The sequence below is a fragment of the Dipodomys merriami genome, unplaced genomic scaffold (genome assembly GCF_024711535.1).
Source record: "Dipodomys merriami isolate MVZ:Mamm:240054 unplaced genomic scaffold, mDipMer1.0.p SCAF_31, whole genome shotgun sequence".
In the NCBI taxonomy this organism is placed as follows: domain Eukaryota; kingdom Metazoa; phylum Chordata; class Mammalia; order Rodentia; family Heteromyidae; genus Dipodomys; species Dipodomys merriami.
Window position 1 is genome coordinate 5,671,361 of NW_027204604.1, and position 20,237 is coordinate 5,691,597.

The 20,237-nt window shown below is 37.4% G+C and overlaps 1 protein-coding gene across 4 annotated transcripts in view; it reads left to right on the top strand.

The window, feature by feature from the left end:
- Ints7 (integrator complex subunit 7) overlaps positions 1–20,237 on the top strand; it is a 67,997-nt gene that overhangs the window by 29,491 nt on the left and 18,269 nt on the right. For all 4 annotated transcript variants that reach the window (XR_011376313.1, XR_011376314.1, XR_011376316.1 and 1 more), the window contains exons 8-13: positions 4,659–4,776; positions 10,177–10,311; positions 11,959–12,056; positions 14,124–14,363; positions 15,739–15,876; positions 16,742–16,948. Coding sequence is in view for 1 of the 4 variants with exons in the window: in XM_070041552.1 (XP_069897653.1) it covers positions 4,659–4,776; positions 10,177–10,311; positions 11,959–12,056; positions 14,124–14,363; positions 15,739–15,876; positions 16,742–16,948 (936 nt within the window). In the remaining 3 variants the exon portion in view is untranslated. The remainder of the gene's footprint in view (positions 1–4,658; positions 4,777–10,176; positions 10,312–11,958; positions 12,057–14,123; positions 14,364–15,738; positions 15,877–16,741; positions 16,949–20,237) is intronic.

The window sequence follows — 20,237 nt, forward strand, 5'->3', positions numbered from 1 at the left end:
CACCCCGTACTAAGGAAGGACAAATGAAGCCCGAGAGTTAGCTCTTTTAACAAATGTTTTTAGTAAAATGGAGACATAGAAAATTTAAAAAGCCTTTCACTGTTCTTTTTTTGGAACAAATTCCTGGTGGTCATTTCCATTCCAGGGCAGGAAAGCTGCCCCTCTTCAGAAACTGAACTGGGAAACACTAACTCAGAATATGGCATCTAGTTGAACAGTAAGGTGAGCCAGCATAGAGGGAGAGATTCACACCCCATAGTCAGTGAGGTGACGGCCAGTGAGACAGGGACTCCATTTGAAGAGATGGTTGTTATTGTTATTGTTGATATTAAAACAGTCCTGGTAAGAACCATTGTGGGAGCTGGGAAGGTGGCTCAGTGGTAGAGCACTTGCCTTGCATGCATGAGGCCCTGGGTTCGATTCCTCAGCACCACATAAGCAAAAAGAAAAAAATCCGGAAGTGGTGCTGTGGCTCAAGTGGTAGAGCGCTAACCTTGAGCTGAAGAGCTGAGGGACAGGGCCCAGGCCCAGAGTTCAGGCCCCACGACCAGACCCCCCCAAAAAAAGAAGAAGAAGAACCATTGTGTACCATGTAATGTCCTTGAAACAGAAACTTGAACCAGATTTCATCATTGAAATATGATTGATGTGCTATCCCTAGGGAACTTCCATTTGCTCTGTTAAGCTTTCTTACTTTAATCACTGAGCTTTTAAATCATTTTATACTTATGGCTATTTTAGGTATCCAATAATGTGTTGTATGACAGAAATCAGAAGATAACATTGTAAATAATTTATCATAGATTTTCTAATGTTTAGTTTTTCAAATGGTAAATTTCCTCTTGTTGAAAATTATTAATATCTTTATTCAAAATTACCGAATTCTTCTTGTTGAAAATTCTCCTTATTTAAAATACGGAATTTAACCACATTCACTGGTACTTAAAAGTTATAAAAGGGTCTGTAGTGAAATATTCCTCCTGTTCTACTGTGTACGTAACTTTGTTTTTTAACATAGTAGCAAGCAATTAATTTTATGCATGTCTTTTACAGATTTTTTTTTTTTGTGAAAACCATTTTTTTTTAAACAGGCAAAGATAATTTATTTTCATAGAAACTCAGTGGGTAAAGACACTACAAGGAATTTATGTAGACAGAAATAGATTATTGAATTAACCAGAATATCTCCATTGCCCACAACTTAACCATCTGATGAAGCATCCTTAAAAGATGCATTTCTCAAAAAATTAATAAATAAAGCAAAGCAAGTCATCTACACAAAGCACTTACAAAATATAAACCAGGTTTTCAGCAACTCTCAATAGTGGTCGAAAACCAGCAATTTTTTAATAAATATTTACTCCAATTGTTTATACAAAGAAGTTGAGTCACAAAGATTTCAGTAATTGGCTCAGATCACAGAAGTGGCAAGTGAGATGGCCAGAATTCTCCTATGAGTTTTCCTGCTAAAAATCTACTGCATCTCAGATTTCAAAAGCCTAATGAATATTTCTTAGACTTCGTATCTCTTATTTTCTGTCTTTCCTCCAAAATTGGCTTCTACTACAATAATTCTCAGTCTGCATAATTGGAATAAATATTATATGGTCAGCAGACTTACATTTTTTATTAAGCAGTTATACAGAGAGATTACATACAATTCCATAAGTCAGGTTATGAATACAGTACTGCTTGATTCAACATCACTCCATCCATTGTTCCTATTTTCCTTTTTTCATCCGTATGTAACCTCAAGTTATGTAGTTCAGTTTTAAAATTTCTTAAGGATTATTGAATCCTTCTTGTATATTCTGTCTCATCTATGTTAAAATATTATGGTCTAGTCAGGTGCCAGTGGCTCACACCTGTAATCCTAGCTACTCAGGAGGCTGAGATCTGAGGATCATGATTCAAAGCCAGCCTGGCCAGGAAAGTCTGTGGGACTCTTATCTCCAATAAACCACCAGAAAACCAGAAGTGGCACTGTGGCTCAAGTGATAGAGTGCTTGCCTTGAGCTGAAGAGCTGAGGGACAGCACCTAGGCCCAGAGTTCAAGCCCCACAACTGACAAAAAATAAAAATTTAAAAAAAAAACTATGATCTAGGAGTGTTGCTCAGGGGTATATGCCCAAGGCCCTGAGTTCAATTATTAGCACTCCTTTTAACCCAAAAGAAAGCCCAAAATATCTCTCATTTTTGTCTGCTACCACAAAACTCAAAGTCTGGTTCAGGCTGTCTTCACCACCTACCTCAGTAATTCCCTTTGGCTGTAGGATGGCCTCCTTAGCACTCAGCTCCCATTGTTAACTGATTTCACCATCACTGGAACAATCTTCTCTAACTTGTCACATGTCATTCTTCCCTATGGCTTTCTTCTACCTGTTTCATCAGGTTAAAATTACTCAACGTAACTTTCAAGGCTCTTGATAATCTGAAGTAGCTCTCCTTGTCTCTTTTAGTTTTCATCCATTTGAACATTTCTTCTCTTACCCCACAAATAATGCTTCATATTGTGACCTAATTACTCAAGTTTCTGTTTGTGTTACCTGGACTTTCTTCTCCTTCCATTACCAAAACCTATGGGTATCTTTCTGTTCCATCCCTGAGAATATTTTCTGCTGTTGCTCTTTTTTATGTAGTTCACCTGTAATTCTAGCTACTTGTTAGAATTGCCGTTGGAGCCCAGGCAGAAAAACTTTACAAGACCCCTTCTCAACAAAGAATTAGATGCAGTGGCACGTGCCTATCATCCTAACTACTGGGGAGCCTAACACAGGTGAACTGCACCCAAGAGTGCGACCAGGCAGATGATAATACCCTGTCTCAAAAATGACCAGCAACAAACAGACTAGAAGCATGGTTCAGCAGTGAGAATGCCTGTTTAGTAAGCATGAGACCCTAAGTTCAAGCCGTATGACCAATAAAGAAAGGTGTACAGTGAGTGAAATGTAAGTCTTTCTTCCATCTCTTCCCACAGGTATTCTCTGCAGAGGTGATCACAGTTACCTAGTTTCTTAAGTATTTTTCATAAACTTTTTCATCCATGTGCAAGGATATATATATATATATATATATATATATATATATATATATATATTATACTTTTTCTATGCAAATGAAAATATACTCTCTGCATTTTCTGAACCCTTTACTTAAACTTCATCTTGGAGAGCATCTCATATTAAGCAGGTAGAGCTACTGCATTCTTTATAAGCTGTGTGGTCCTTCCTGTGTATTCATAGACCCCCTACTGAAAAAGTCATTTCAAATACTTTCACTGGGGACTAGGAAGGTGGCTCAGTGGTAGAGTGCTTGCCTTGCATGCATCAGGTCCTGGTTCGATTCCTTAGCACCACATAGGCAGAAAAATCCATTAAAAAGTGTCATTGTGGCTCAAGTGGTGGAGCACTCGCCTTGAGCTGAAATACTGAAGAACAGCACCTAGGCCCAGAGTTTGAGCCCCACAACCACCACCAGTAACAAATATATGTATGTGTATATATGTATTACTTTCACTGTTATTGTTGACAGTGCTACATTGAATAGTTTGTAAACATCACTTCTATGACCATAATTTTCCAAAAGAGGAATTGGGGGTCCTATGGCACATATTTAAAATTTGGCGGGAATACCAAAATCATTCATTATTATTACAGTTTATACCATTTTTCTTTCTTTCTTTTTTTTTTGGGGGGGGGGAGGGGGTCCGGTCGTGGGTCCTGAACTCTGGGCCTGGGCGCTGTCCCTCAGCTCTTCAGCTCAAGTCTAGCGCTCTACCACTTGAGCCACAGCGCCACTTCTGGCTTTTTTTCTTTTTGCTTATGTGGTGCTGAGGAATTGAACCCAGGGCCTCAGGCATGCAAGGCAAGCGCTCTATCACTGAGCCACCTTCCCAGCCCAGAAGTTCCTTTTTTTTTTTTTTTTGGTGGTCGTGGGGCTTGAAATCTGGGCCTGAGCACTGTCCCTCAGCTCTTCAGCTCAGGGTGAACGCTCTACCACTTGAGCTACAGCGCCACTTATTACTGACATTTTATACTATTATGCTAATATTTGTTGTAAGAGAACCAGTTGGGGTGAGGGGATGTAACTCAGTGTAGAGTACTTGCCTGGCATATATTAGGCCTTAGGTTTGATTCTTAGCACCACGAAATAGTAACAACAGCCACAAGAGAGAAATGAGCCAACACTGATTCATTATTAACTGAAGTATATACTTTATCCAGGTTTCTTTGCTTTTTACTTAGTGTTCTTTTTCTGAACCAGGAGATCACTTTACATTTAGTAATCATGTTGTCTTAGGCTCCTTTAAGAAGTTTGACAATTTGGCCGAGTGCTGGTGGCTCACACCTATAATCCTAGCTACTCTGAGGATATGAGGGTCTTGGTTTGAAGCCAGCCTGGGCAGAAAACTCCCTGTCGGCCTCTTATCTCCAAATAACCACTCAAAAATGGGAAGTGGTGCTATGGCTCAAGTGGTAGAGCTCTAGCTTTAGTACAGATGAGGATCAGGGACAATGCCCAAGCCCAGAGTTCAAGCCCCACACAAAAAAAAGTTTGACAATTTGACCATAATATATCATTTTTCTAAGAGCTAGAAAATTTAAAGTCAACAGCTCAATAGATTGATGTTTTAAATTCATTTCTCCTCTGCATTTCAGGCCCTCTGTGAATGTGCTCTCCAAACTCCTTATGACAGCTTAAAACTAGGGATGCTGTCTGTCCTTTCCACACTATCAGGGACCATTGCCATCAAACATTACTTCAGCACAGCTCCAGGTAAGTAGAGATCATGTGCTAAATCCTTTATCTGTGTTGATGTCAAGTTGTTTCCTCTCTTAAGCTTTAAACCTAGAGAAGGTTATAATTTCATTATATGCTAATGATATATCTGAAGATGAGTTTTTAATTTATTTTTTATTAGCATACATTAGTTACACAAAGGGCAATTTAATTGTAACATTTCTGTGCATGTATACAACAGTGGGTTCCAATCAATCCTGCCAACCCCTTTATGATACAATTTGGGGCAGTTTCATTGTTCTATTATTTGCTGACAATCTATTGAAGGTGATTTTTTTTCCTCTCTTTCTCTCTCTCTTTTTTTTTTTTTTTTTTTTTTGCCAGTCCTGGGGCTTGAACTAGGGAACTGGGCACTGTCCCTAAGCTTCTTTTTGCTCAAGGCTAGCACTCTACAACTTGAACCATAGTGCCACTTTTATGTGGGTCTGAGGAATCAAACCCAGGGCTTCATGCATGCAAGGCAAGCATTCTATCACTAAGCCACATTCCCAGCCCTGAAAGTGATTTCTTAACTCAAGAATATTATTCTTAGGATTTGTCCTTTTTTAAACATATCTGAATGAAACATTTTTTAGAATGTTTAAAAAACTGGTTAGAAGCCAGGTGCTGGTAGCTTATGCCTGTAATCTTAACTACTCAGAAGGCTGAGATCTGAGGATCGCACTACAAAGCCAGCCGGGCAGGAGGTTCATATCTGCAGTTAACCAGCTAAAATCCAGAAGTGGAACTGTGGCTCAAAGTGGTAGAGTGCTAGCCTTAAGCAAAGAAGTTCAGAGACAGTGCCAGGCCCTGAGTTTAAGCCCCATGTCCAACAACAACAACAAGATTAAATTGATTTGCTGCCAAGCACCTACCTATAGCTTAAGCTTGTAATCCTAGCTACTGGGGAGACTGATATCTGAAGATTGTGGTTTGAAGCCAGCCCTGACAGGGAAGCCTATGAGATTATTATCTCCACTTAGTGACCAAAAAAGTTGGAAGTAGAGCTGTGTCTCAAGTGATAGAGCAGTAGCCTTAAGCAAAAATGCTCAAAGACAACACCTAGACCCTGAATTCAAGCCCCAGGACTGGCATCCCCTCCCCACAAAAGAAAACAAACCACAAAAATAAACTGGTTAGGTTTTATGTATCTGATTCAAAGTTTCCCTTGAATTTAATCTTTCAAGGGTACTTTCAACCAAGTTTTGTTGATTTTAAAAGAAAATGTTATATATTTCTTTTTATAAATTATCTCTCTGGAACATAATGAACACTTTATCCCAGATCAGTAATGCTTTCCAAAAATGATTGATTCAGAAAAGCCTTTATTAATGCCAACTGAAGAGCTTGTTTATATAACAGACTTAAGGCAAAGTTTTGGGTGGTTTTTTTTTTTTTTCCTCCTGGGGCTTGAACTCAGGGCCTAGATACTGTCCCTGAGCCACTTTATTCAGTCCATAACTCCATTTCCCATTTTTGGTGTTTGGGGGTGTTTTTGGTAGTTAATTGGAAATAAAATTCTCAAGGACTTTACTATCCCAGCTGACTTTGAATCATGATTTTTCAGATCTTAGCCTCCTTGAGTAGCTAGAATTACAGTAATTAATCAAAGTTTTATTGAATCTCCATTGCCACTTTTTCTAGTCACTCAATATTAACTGAATATGCATTTATTTGACTTCTTAAAAAAATGTTATAGCATGAGTTTATTGGGTAAGGGAAATTCCCTGCCATGTAAATTTTGATAGGAAGACCTGATATTCTCGTCATAATTCCTTTATGGCTAGGATACAATTACATGCCCTGGACTCAAATAATCATGTCCATGCCACAGACTTAATTAAGAACCAGTAACAATAAGTGGGCACCAATAGTAGTCATAGTGTTGCAGTGACCATAGCAACATCCACTTTACAGAATACATTAACAGTGGATGTTGGCCATGTCTGGTACCTGTGATAGCTGTGTAAACAAGTAATGAGTAACAAGGGATTCAGCTTCTTCATTGCACTAATCATGTGCATGGTTTGGGGCTGTGAACTTTTACTCACAGGCCTCTCCTTTTTTCCCATTTTCTGACCTTAATATTTCAGTCTTTCTAGTGATTCTTTTTTTTTTTTTTTTTTGGATCCAGTTGTGGGGCCTGAACTCTGGGCCTGGGCGCTGTCCCTCAGCTCTTCAGCTCAAAGCTAGCACTCTACCACTTGAGCCACAGCGCCACTTCTGGCCTTTTTTCCTTTTTGCTTATGTGGTGCTGAGGAATCGAACCCAGGGCCTCAGGCATGCAAGGCAAGTACTCTACCACTGAGCCACCTTCCCACCCTCTAGTGATTCTTTAAGGTACTTTCTATCAGTTACTGGTTGATACATAATAAATTATCCCAAAACTCAGTAGCTTAAATATATGACCATTTTATTTGCACTTATTCCATGAGTCAGCTGTTTTGATTGAACTTGGCTTTTCTATTGATCTCTCTTTGAGGTCACTTATGACATCTGGAACTTTAATCAGGATGGTCAAAGATGGCCTCTATTTATAGAAGAGATACCTTAATTCTTCATGTAACTTCATGTACAGAGAGACAGCTTGGGCTTATTCTCAGTATGCTAGCTGCAACCAGAAAAAAAGCAAACCACCAGTATACAGCTCTTTTCAATCTTTTGTTTGCATCATGTTTTCATTTATTGTCTTGTTGACTAAAGCAAGTCACATGACCAAGTACAGATAGGTGGGGAAATAATAATTCTTGATGTGTTGGGAATGTCTATTTGGAGTATAAGAGAGATTTTCACAGCCTTTTTTTTTTTTAAATAAATAAGCTATTATATATATCCAGTGTTCTTTCAGTGAATTATTTTTCTGCATAAATGAGAGCCAGTCATTCATCTCCTTAGCTTATAATATTCTTAACTAACATCACACTTTAAAAGAGCTGTTTAGCTAAGTCTTGATAGTATCTTAAAATTTATAAGAACCTTCTCATGCAGGTACATACAAGGGAGCTTGGCTTACAAAAGTTTAGAGATGCATCCAAAGTCATATATAAATATGTTTGTGTGGATATATATTTACATGTATACATATGTATGTATGCGCATATATATATATATATATATATATGTTTTGACTCCATTTTTTAAAAATACCAGACTAACCTGAATACATGATGGCTTTCAAAATTTTTTTAATCTAAGTATTTGTGTGAGCTTATAATACATACTCTTAAAGCAAGAAATATGTCCTTCCATTGAAATTTGTTAAAATGTAGTTTGTATAGAATTAAGCAAAAGATAAGTGCTAAACTAGGTAATGTTCATAGGAGATTAAAAGCCAAAGATTATTCCTATAAATTTGTAGCTATTGATGAGCACTTTATCATTATAACCAGAAATAGTATATTAAATAAAATAAAATTTAATATTTCTAAATTGTCAGTAATATATTTTATGTATTTAAGATGTTCAGTATCATATATATCTAAAAATGTACATTAAAACACTAAAATAATATTGATCCATCATACTAGCAAAGATTCAGAAGTGTGATGATGTGCTATGATGACAAGCGTGTGGGTAGCAGTCACTTTGTTTCATTGCTGATGTGGGTGTAAATTACTAAACTCTGCATAGGCAGTTTGGAAATATTCATTAAATTACAATTGATTCTGAAATTCCATTTCTGGGAATTTGTCTTACTTATATTCACAAATTGAGTAATGATATGTGTACAGGATTACCGATAGCATCAATTTATGTAATAGCAAATATTGTTCATTAATGGAGGGTGTCATAGCATCATAATAAGGTCCATTGACAGGGAGCTCATTAAATAAATTATGATAGATCACTGCATTAGGAATTGGTGCAATCTATTAAAATAAATGACATGGAACAATCTCCATAAAGAAATATTTAAAGAAAATTATAACAAGGTGTAAAATCAGATATAAAAAAGGGGAACAAAAGGAAAAAATGAAAGAAGTTCTGCTCACCTTTTCCTACACTGTCTGGAATAATCTTGGTTTATGTCTGTTGTAATTATTGGTAGTGTTCCCTTTATTCTCGAAAGAAATGTGGTCACTCATGGAGTTAAAGACAGGGTTGAGCCGGGCGCTGGTGGCTCACGCCTGTAATCCTAGCTACTCAGGAGGCTGAGATCTGAGGATCGCGGTTCAAAGCCAGCCCGGGCAGGAGAGACCGTGAGACTCCTATCTCCAATAAAACCACCAAAAAACCGGAAGTGGCGCTGTAGCTCAAGTGGTAGAGCGCTCGCTTTGAGCTGAAGAGCTGAGGGACAGCGCCCAGGCCCAGAGTTCAAGCCCCACGACTGACAAAAAAAAAAAAAAAGACAGGGTTGACAGGAATTATCAGAGGAAATTGAAGACAGAAATGAAGAAAGACTTTCTAAGAAACTGAACAAGCTTAATTGTCCTGATTGTTCTTGAAGCTCTCCCAGTTGTAACTGAAAACTTCTCTCTTATAAATTAAAATCCACACTATAGAATTTCAAATGTGAATTTGAAAAAGTGCTATACTCTGTAGCACCCTTACCTTTAAAGTATAAAGTATAGGAGTAACGTATAACTAACTAGGTTTATGACCTTAATGGAAGGATATTGAAAGTCTTTGAACTGATTTCTTCTGTAAAAAGAGTATTATATTACATGATCCCCAAATCGTTCCAGTTCTATAATCATGAATTCTTATGTAAACTTTTTAAGGTATAATATATCAACAATTCGGAGGTGAAGAAAAACAAACAAATAATTCTTTTTTATCTCTCTTGAAGGAGTGGTTTTACCTGACAAGAAGATGACAAGGACATCCATTTTTATCAGAATCCATTAGCACTCCCAGGATAGCCAATGGTTGTTTTGGCTTTGATTTCAAAACTGTAATGATGGCATAGGCATGTACTGTGTTACTGTAATAGGCATGTGCCTATGTTAAGTACTTTTGACAGAGGAAACAAATGATGATATATATTGGTAATAGGGTTAAGGTAGAAAATTTTATTTATTCGTTTGTTTGTTTATTTTGGTCATGGGGCTTGAACTCAGGGCCTGGGTGCTGCCCCTCAGCTCTTTTGTTCAAGGCTAGCACTCTATCAGTTTGAGACACAGTGCCCTTCCAGTTTTCTGATGGTTAATTGGAGATAAGTGTCTCACCTACTTTCTGGCCCCGACTGGCTTTGAACCAGGACCCTCAGATCTTAGCTTCCTGAGTAGCTAGAATTACAGGCATGAGCTACCAGCACTGGGCTAAAATAAAAAATTTTATTAAAAATTCATGTTAGAGATTTTCTCAAAACTAAAGAACACTAAACTATGAACCAATTATTTTGGAACTACATAATTCAGTTATAACCTAATCTATATTTGTTTTTCTCTTGTTTAGGAAATGTAGGTTCTTCCCCCAGATCCTCTGATTTAGTCAAATTAGCCCAAGAGTGCTGTTACCATAATAACAGAGGCATTGCAGTACATGGAGTTAGAGTCCTAACTAACATAACCGTCTCTTGTCAAGAAAAAGGTGAGCTTGGCCAGTACCAACATGTATGGACTTTTAATTGGAATTTGGACAGCATTCTATGTGTATTTGTGGGGTTTTTTTGTTTGTTTGTTTGGTTTTTGTTTTGCCTATGGGCAGTTACCTCCTAAAATAGTCTTAGAGTCTAAGCTTTTTAACCTTGTAAAAAAAAAAATCTGAGGTCATGGGATTGGGGTTGTGAATTTGAGAGATTTTATAAAAAATTTGACCATTCCCTCCCACCACTTAACCTTTACATGTGGGTATTGTGGATAGGGACTACCTAGAACTCTATCCTCAGGTTATAATACATCCATTTATACTATTCATCAGTATAGAAAAATTACTTAGGTTATCAGGGTACTCAAATAGCAACTAGTTTAATTTAGAACCATTTGGACTAGCATAGCAATGCAAATTTAGTTTTTCTAGAATTTCCATGTCTAGATAGATGTAAAGATTTGCATCATCAAGATGGCTCTGCAAAGAAAACAATGTACATATTTTATTGTATTTCTGATATATTTTGCCTATTGATTTGAAAAAAATTTTTTATGTTCAGGAATAGAAAGTGCATTTTGGACAATCCATCTGTTTCAGTACTTACTTGTTCTTCTTGAAGATCACAAGCTCCCTACCAGCCTTCAGCACTGCTTGGACCCTGACCTTTTTTTGGTCTTTACACTGTTACAAGGCTCCTACTAACCCAGGAAACATTTCTCAAAGTTATATGTTGATTCTCATTTGAATAGTTAAGCCTATTTTATCTAGAACATAGTAAGGATATTTCTTCCATGTAATATAAGTAACTGCTATATGTTCTCAGTGCTGGCATATATTAACCTAAATATAGACAACTAAGGCATTTCATAATGTTCTAGACCCTACAGAGAAATTATCACTCTGTGGTAGTGAAAAGATGGTATAATACTGCTATTATATCAACCACCTAAAGGACTCTTAATATTAAATTTTAAACATTAATAAGAGTATATAAAGTCTTCATTACTTTCTAAAAGTGGATAGCTTCCATTAGAAGCAGAAAAATATTATCTCCAAGGTGAAAGTGGACCTGTATAGCTTATGTATCATCAGAATATTAACATATACTACATAGTTTTCTGTTCCTTATATTTTTTTTAGTTGAGCTGATACTGCTGTTTCCATTCTGCTTTTTTTTTTAGCTTTGTGACTTAAGCTTATGATTTTATGTATATATTTTTATAATATTCAATACAGTGGTAGAAATAAGAAATCTTTACATTTCAGAACAAATGTTCCCCCTGTTTTTTCAAGGAAGGTTAGCCTTACACATTTGTTTCCTAGATCTTTTCTTTGTTTTAGTTTTGCTTTGTTTTGTGCCAGTCATGGGGCTTGAACTCTGGGGCCTGGTCACTGTCTCTGAGCTGCTTTTGCTCAAGGCTAGCACTGTACCACTTGAGCCACAGCGCCAATTCTGGCTTTTTCTGTTTATATAGTGCTGAGGAATCGAACCCAGGGCTTCATGCATGCTAGGCAAGCATTCTACCACTAAGCCACATTCCCAGCCAATTTCCTAGATCTTAGACTCCTTAATGTTTTTCCCTTGCATGAATGTTTATGTTTTACTCCTCTATTTGGTCACCCTAAAACTTAGTATTTCTCTTCTAGATCTTTTGGCACTGGAGCAAGATGCTGTCTTTGGCCTAGAATCTCTTCTGGTACTTTGTAGTCAAGATGATAGCCCAGGTGCTCAAGCCACTTTAAAGGTGAAAACATCACTTAGTATAATGCCTGGTTTCATGGCCTAAACTAGGGAGTGGCAAACACTAGTTTGTAGGCCGTCTACTATCCATGGTATCTACTACATCCTAACATCATAGGGCAAAAATAACATGGACAAATGTTTAAGGTAAAGGGAGGATGATTTCCATATTTCAATAAGACTATTAACAAAAATAAGCAGCAGGCTAAATTTGACCCTGAGGCCAAATTACCCGGGACTACATCTACCCTTGATCTTCACTTTGGAAAGATTCCCTTAAGACCACAATATATTTACTTTTTTAATTTTTTTAAAAGCAAAAACATACTTTTTTGCCAACAGTTGTAAGTTTTCACAAAACATTAGACTCTATGCATTAGGACATTAGTAGATGATCAAGGAAATTCCTATATGAGAGACACTTCCTTCAAGGAGTAAGATACTGACATATAAATAAAGGTGTAATTCTAAGGAGAAGATAAGAATTGGGAGTGAATAATTTCAACCAAGATTATTAGGAGAGATTTCCACAGGTAGATGTTAATATGAGGTGAGCCTTGAAAAATTTATTAATTAGAATTTCAGTAGTAAGTCTTGCCCATGTAATTGTAACCCCTCTGTATGGTATTTTCACAATTTAAAAAAAAGAATTTCAGTAGTGAGAAAAGATTGAACCCAGAGGGACACTGTTGTAAAAGATCTGAAAGCAGGAATGTGCCTTTTATATTGGAACAATGGAGAGTAGCCTCATGTGACTAGATAATATTATAGAAGATTGGAAAAGTAATCATGGGAGATAACATACACCATGTTTAAAAAGAACATGGACTTGATCCTGTATATAGTGAAAAGATATTTAAAAATTTAAGTAATAGGTGTGTTCTAATCTTTGTTGTAATTAGCATTATTTGTTAAGAGTGTTAATGTGCCCAACATTTGAAGGCTTGAAGGCTTACATCTATGTATGGCTTTATGAAATTGTTCTTGTTCTCCCTCCTAATACTTACCAGAAAATTAAGGCTCAGAGATATAAAGAACTCATTCAAAGCCATCCATCTAGTTAACAAGGGGTGAGATGAGCCTCAGCCCTTTGAGTGTCAGACTCTCACACTTGTGATATGTTGGACACCACACAGATGACAACCAGTGGTGGTGTGTAGGATAATTGTTGGGATCATCTCTTCAAGAAATTAGATAAGAAACATTTATATTGTGATAGAAGAATGGAAAGGAGTTAATAGTGGATATAAGAGACTTGACAAAAGATTCAGCTGTGAAAAAGTAAAGGGATTTCTAATTTTCTGGTTTTGTTAGCTGTGTGATTAGCCACGTCATAAAGTGGGCCTGAGGGGAATGGTTATACAATAAATAGTTGGTTTTTAGACTTCAGTTGAAAAATGGAAAAATAGTCACCAAGGGCTACTGTGAATGCTCACAAAAGTTAATTCATTACATTTGGAATCATCTAGGAATCTGGGGGCGGGGGGTTGTTGTTTTGGTTTTTTTGGTGCCAGTACTGGGGTTTAAACTCAGGACCTGAGCTCTATCCTTTAGCTTTTTTGCTCAAGATTGGCACTCTACCACTTGAGCTACAGTTCTACTTCTGACTTTCGATGGTTTCTGCCCAGGCTGGCTCTGAACCACATCCTCAAATCTCAGCTTCCTGAGCAGTGAGATTACAGATATAAGTCACCAATGCCCAACTGAGTATGTGCAGCTTTTAAATCATCCTGAGAGATGCTGGCATTCTGAACCACTTCAGCGGCACTTCCTGAAAAGTAGTAAAAGTATACTGTGTTGACATTTTATTTGGCATACATTTGACTCTTTAGCATTAATTTGTATGATTTTCATCTTTAATAGTCTTAGGTTGAAATGAGTAGTTGAAATGCTGATGTACAGTTCTAACTTCACAACCCTAATGTAGGATTCAATATGCCATGTTTGTTATGAAGAAAAACATTACTGCTTGATGCTTGTTTTTTGTCTTCACTAACTTATATACTGTTCTTTGTAAGTTTCACTTAATATCTTCAAAGTGTAACTAGTCCATTTTCTTCTTGGTGTGCAGATTGCTTTAAATTGTATGGTGAACTTGGCCAAGGGCCGGCCCCATCTTAGCCAGTCAGTTGTGGAAACTTTGCTGACTCAGTTACACAGTGCTCAGGATGCCCATCGGATCCTGATGTGCCATTGCCTGGCAGCCATTGCCATGCAGCTGCCAGTGTTGGGTGATGGAATGCTTGGTGACCTCATGGAACTCTACAAGGTCATTGGGCGATCAGCCACAGACAAACAACAGGAACTTCTGGTATTGTTTTAAACCTGCTTCAAATGACTAGAATCTGGTTTAATGGGAGATGTTTAGAGAAGTCATTACTACTGTTGATGTTACTTAAAAAGCCAAACTAGTCCCATGCTGGTGTTTCATACCTGTAATCAGAGTAACTCAGGAGGTTGAGATCTGATGATCAATGTTCAAAGCCAGCCTGGGCAGGAAAGTCTGTGAGATGCTTCTTTCCAGTTAACCAGCAAATGTCAAAAATAGCAGTGGCTCAAGTGAGAGAGTGCTAGCCTTGTGGAAAAAAGCTCAGGGACAGCACAGGCCCCCGAGCTCAAGCTTTAGGACTATCACAAACAAAAGCAAATAAGCAGACCAAAAGCATGCTGAAGTTAAAATAAAATTGGTGCACTTCGATCTAGCTCAGTAATAGAATGCTTGTTAGAATCTGCAAGGTCCTGAGTTGGATCCCCAATGACACACACACACACACACACACACACACACACACACACACACACACACACACACACACACACACACACACACACACACACACACACACACACACACACACACACACACACACACACACACACACACACACACACACACACACACACACACACACACACACACACACGAGATAAACTAGTACCAGGATTTTTTTTTTAAACTACAAATTCTTCTTTTAACCTAGCTTAATAGTGTTAGCAGTACAGTTGAAGCCCTAGTGTATCTTCTTAATTATTTTCTCTTCCCTTCTCCCAAGAACCAACCAGCCTGAGTTTGGTGTTTTTTATTATCCCATGCATACATCCTTTATTTTATTTTATTTTTTGGGGGGGGTCCAATCGTGGTGCCTGAACTCTGGTCCTGGGTGCTGTTCCTCAGCTGTTCAGCTCAAGGCTAGCACTCTACCACTTGAGCCACAGCACCACTTTTGGATTTTTTTGCTTATGTGGTGCTGAGGAATCAAACCCAGGGCCTTATGCATGCAAGGCAAACGCTCTACCACTGAGCCACCTTCCCAGCCCCACATACATCCTTTAGTAATATACAGTATTACTTTGTTCATTTTAGCTTTAAATAAATGTTAAGCTACAAGTAATCTTTTATAGCTTATCTGTTTTGTAATCTGTATTATCTCTATCAATTTCATTGATAAATTATCTCACTATATATTATCATTTATCCTAATTTATGAGAGTTCTTTCTAATTATCTACTTTTATAAACAGCCTTTTTAGACAGTGGAATAAGTTACTTAATGATGTCAAAATGGAAAATTAAATATCAATGGAAAACAAATGGTTCCTTTTTTAGGACCGTAATTCATTTCTCTTTTGGGTAGGTTATCTAACTATTGGATAAAGTTATGTTATTTTCTTTTTGCCCAATGTTAGGTGAGTTTGGCCACTGTGATTTTTGTAGCTAGCCAGAAAGCATTATCTCCTGAAGTAAAGGCAGTAATTAAGCAGCAGCTTGAAAGTGTCTCCAATGGATGGACTGTGTACCGAATTGCCAGACAGGCTTCCAGAATGGTATGTATGTCCCTTCTGAATGACCAGGATTCATGGAAATTTCTCATCATGTACCATAAGCCATAAATTCTAAATATATAGGAGAAAAGAGTCTAATTTTTTAACCTTTCTCATAAAAAATGGTGTGTTGTTACGAGTAAGTGAAAGTGTGAGCGCTGTCTGACTGTTGTGTGTTAGTACCACTCTCATTTTGCCCTGTGTCATTTGACCTGAGGCTGTTTCTATTCCTTTATCAACATAGAACATCTTTCTTCATTTTTTCCTCCCCAAACTGATCTTGCTTTAGTAGAAATGGGAAAGTTTTAGTATGTTGTAATCTTCTGAGTCATGTGAAAAGCCTAACGATTTTTATTAACTATCTACTACAAAGCATGGCTAGTACAGAAATGCTCCGAGGATAAGTCTAGACAACAAAATTTAAAACAACTTTACTCTGGGTGTTCTCTGTTTTAGTTTTCTCAATAGGGGAGGGGCCTTATTGGCAGCCAATTCTTCATTGTAACAAACTATCCCAAGCACTTCAGGACATTGACCTTCCCCTACCTGGAGGCATCAAATAACACCCCAGTAAATTAGCTCATCTAGAATGATAGACAATGCATTTTAAACTAAAATTCTAGACTTGGATTATAGTTAATTCTAGTAATTTCTCTTTGGAACTGTTTTAGTAAAAGAACCTTAGGTATTATGTTACATAAAAGCAGCTCAGTATATGTTCTCTGAAGAAATTTAGAATGAGTCTCAAAGAATTATGTAATATGAAGAGTGATTGTACAAGAGTATGGGCTTAATCTTTTACCTGCTACATCAACTCTTTTACATATAAGAACTTCATCATGTGCTTCTTCAATTTCGGTTTTTTTAGGGTAATCATGACATGGCCCGAGAGCTTTATCAGAGTCTGCTGACTCAGGTGGCCTCAGAACACTTCTACTTCTGGCTGAATAGTTTGAAGGAGTTCTCACATGCAGAGCAGTGTCTCGCTGGGTTGCAGGAAGAGAATTACAGTTCAGCACTTTCTTGCATTGCTGACTCTTTAAAATTCTACCATAAAGGGATTGCTTCCTTAACCGTGAGTACTCTTACTTAATTCCACCTTGGGAGTAATAATTTGTATAAATCTCCCCCTTTTCTTCAGTTAATCCAGTTTTAACTATTTGGAAACCTGCTAGCAGGTATAGTTATCAACATCAGTATAATAAATAGGAATAAAGTAATAAATTGGTCATGGATATAAGTCTTAACCCTTCCACCCTAACCTTTTTAATATTCATAGACTGTTGAAAGTTTTCATGTTGTTTTTCAATAAAGTTCTGGGTACATATGTGAGGAAAATTGAATTCATGCAGAAAGGACACATGGCATGGAGATATCTTTTTTCTCCGGGTATCCATTAGTCATCTCCCAACCTAGCCCAGTGTCATCCTCAGACATAAACCTCTGACCTTATTTCATACATTGCTGTTCATCATGAAGTAAAACAGAGCTTCTGGCCCTCCCCCCCCCCCCCCCCTTCCCTTCCTCCCAGTAGTCAGGATTGAACCCAGGGCCTTATGCATGCTGGGTAAACACTTTACCACTGAGTGTCATCTCCAGCACATTTCTGAGCTTTTTAAAGCAAAGATTCTAGTGGACTGCTTTTTCACCCTTCTGATATCCAGATTAACAATCAGCCATCTACAACTTTTATTTTCACTGTCATCAAGAAGATGAGAGAAAAATAGAGGTGGTAGATTCTTAACATTCTTAACTTTTGAAAATTATACTAATTTCTTGGAGTTATATCCCTAAATAAGAATCTGTTTCCCTAAAATGAACACTTTCTACATTAATCAAAAGGCATTTTCCCCTAATAGTAAAGAGGTTTTATAATCAACATCCAGCTTTTGTTTTAGTACTGGGTTTCAACTCAAGGCCTCATACTTGCTAGGCAAGTGTTCTACCATATGTGCCATTCTTCCTGCCTTTTTTTCTTTTTTCTTTTTTTTGGGTCCGGTCGCAGGCCTGGACACTGTCCCTCAGCTCTTCACCTCAAGGCTAGTGCTCTACCACTTGAGCCACAACGCCACTTCCGGCTTTTTTTTTCTGCTTATGTGGTGCTGAGGAATTGAACCCAGGGCCTCATGAATGCAAGGCAAGCGCTCTACCACTGAGCCACCTTCCCAGCCCTCTTCCTGCCTTTTTGTGTTGTCTTTAAGGTAGTCTTTCTTTCTATGCAAGCTGGCCTGGACTGTGATCATCCTCCCTGTGCTTCCCCACACCTCTAGAATGACTGGTATGGATCAAGTGCCCAGCCCGTCTTGTGAACTTTTTTTTTTTTTCTCCCCAGGCTGTCTTTAAACCATGATTTTCCAATCCCCCAAATAGCTAGGATTACAGACTAGAGGGAGCCACATGCCTGGCAACATAGAACATTTTAAAAGTGTTTCAACACAACTTTAAAAACGGTATATGGGAGACACAAACTTTAATACTTGTGTATATGCATTTATATCATACCTAAAGTAATGGTGGGCTATCGCAAAAGTAGTACTTCGAGTGAGAGCAAAAAATAGATAGCATAAAATAGACAAATATAGACTTCTATAGGGAGCATATATTTTGAGTTGATTTTTTTTTTTTTGGACAGTCATGGGGCTTGAACCTGAGGCTTGGGTGCTGTCCCAGAGCTTTTTTTCTCAAGGCTAGCACTCTACCACTTTGAGCCACAGTACCACTTCCAGTTTTCTGGTGATTCATTGGAGATAAGAGTCTCACTGCCTTTCCTGCCTGGTCCGGCTTTGAACTGCAATCCTCAGATCTCTAGACTCTTGAGTAGCATGGATTATAGGCATCAGCCAGTAGCACCCAGCTTGAATTGATTCTTATTAGAATTGATTCATAGCTCTTTAAAACAGGAATTCATAAAGGTTCCTGTTTTTGTTGTTTGTTTTTAGTTGGGTGGGCAATCAGAACTCATTCTGAGCTCATGCCTCACTGGGAACTATATTCCTAGTCCTCTCCATTTTAAAGGGTAGCATTGACTACTATGATTCTTATTATTATCTTACTACTCTGAGAATATTGTTGTTTTCTATATTAGGATAATAAATATCACAGAAAAATTTAAAGGTGTAATTTTTGGTTCAGATCAATAAAAGCATTTCATTATCTGGCTTATGTGGAACAGAAAACTATTAATCATTCACTGTAATAAGGATAAAAATTGTCAAGCAGTTAAGATTCACGAAACAGTGGAATATCTGGAATTAATTTTTGAAAAGTATTGAATAGTATTCTTTGTGTGTGTGTGTGTGTGTATATATATATATATATATTTGAAGAGTGTTAATAGTAATTAAAGACTATTCGGGCATAGGCAGTACTGACAGATGAGCCACTGAGAGTTAGTCTGGTTCTGCTATTCATACAGTGTGACTTGAGGTAGATCATTGGATCTCAGATTTTTCTCCTTTTGAAATGGGAGTTCTATCCACCAAATCATAAGAACTTTCTGTACACCAAGCTCTGTGCTTTGAGGATTAAATAAATAACAAGAGCCATGCATTATGACATGTACCTGTTGTCTCAACTACTTGGGACTAAAGATGAAACAAGCACGTGAAGCCAGGTTTAAGGCCAACCTGGGAGACATAGTGAGACTCTGATCTCAAGAATTTAAAAAAAAAAATAAATGTTTTCTTCTTGTGAGTTTTCTTAGAGAGGAAAGCAGTATGATCCTTACTGTCCTTGGAAACTTCTAGCATTTTTAGTTGTACTGTACTTCTTAGGACTATTTTGTGTGAGGAGGAGGTTGAGCATTTTTGTTTGATCTGTTTACTTGACAAGACTTGAAGAAGGTAGCTTTCTATCTTTTTAACTAGATATAAGCATCGACTGCCCCTTAGCTTCCTGACATAAATTATTTTGACCCAAGATCATATGGCTTTAAGACTCAAGCTTCTCATCTGCTTCAGTTCAGGATTCTGTACCTAGAGGACCCCATAACAACATTAGATGTTTAATTTGCTCATATAGTGACTTAACTAGAGTTATCTTCCTTCTTAGAAATAAAACAACTGTAAAAATAAAAAACTGGGAGGTAGGGCTTTGACTCAGTGGCAAAGCACTTGCTTAAAATGGGCACAACTCTGGGTTCAGCCCTCAGCACACTATGAAAAAAATTTTTTTAAAAAACAAAGGGTCTAGCCCATAGAAATAGCTACCAGCCTCAAAGTCAGAAGTCTTTGACCCTTATGAAAGATGTCTTTTTTCTATTTTCTTTTTAGTTGTAAATCAGAATAGCAACAATTTTCTCTCAAACTGTATCTTGCTTTTCTTTTAATATTCTAATTTATGTTAGAACACTATTGCCAGTGTTT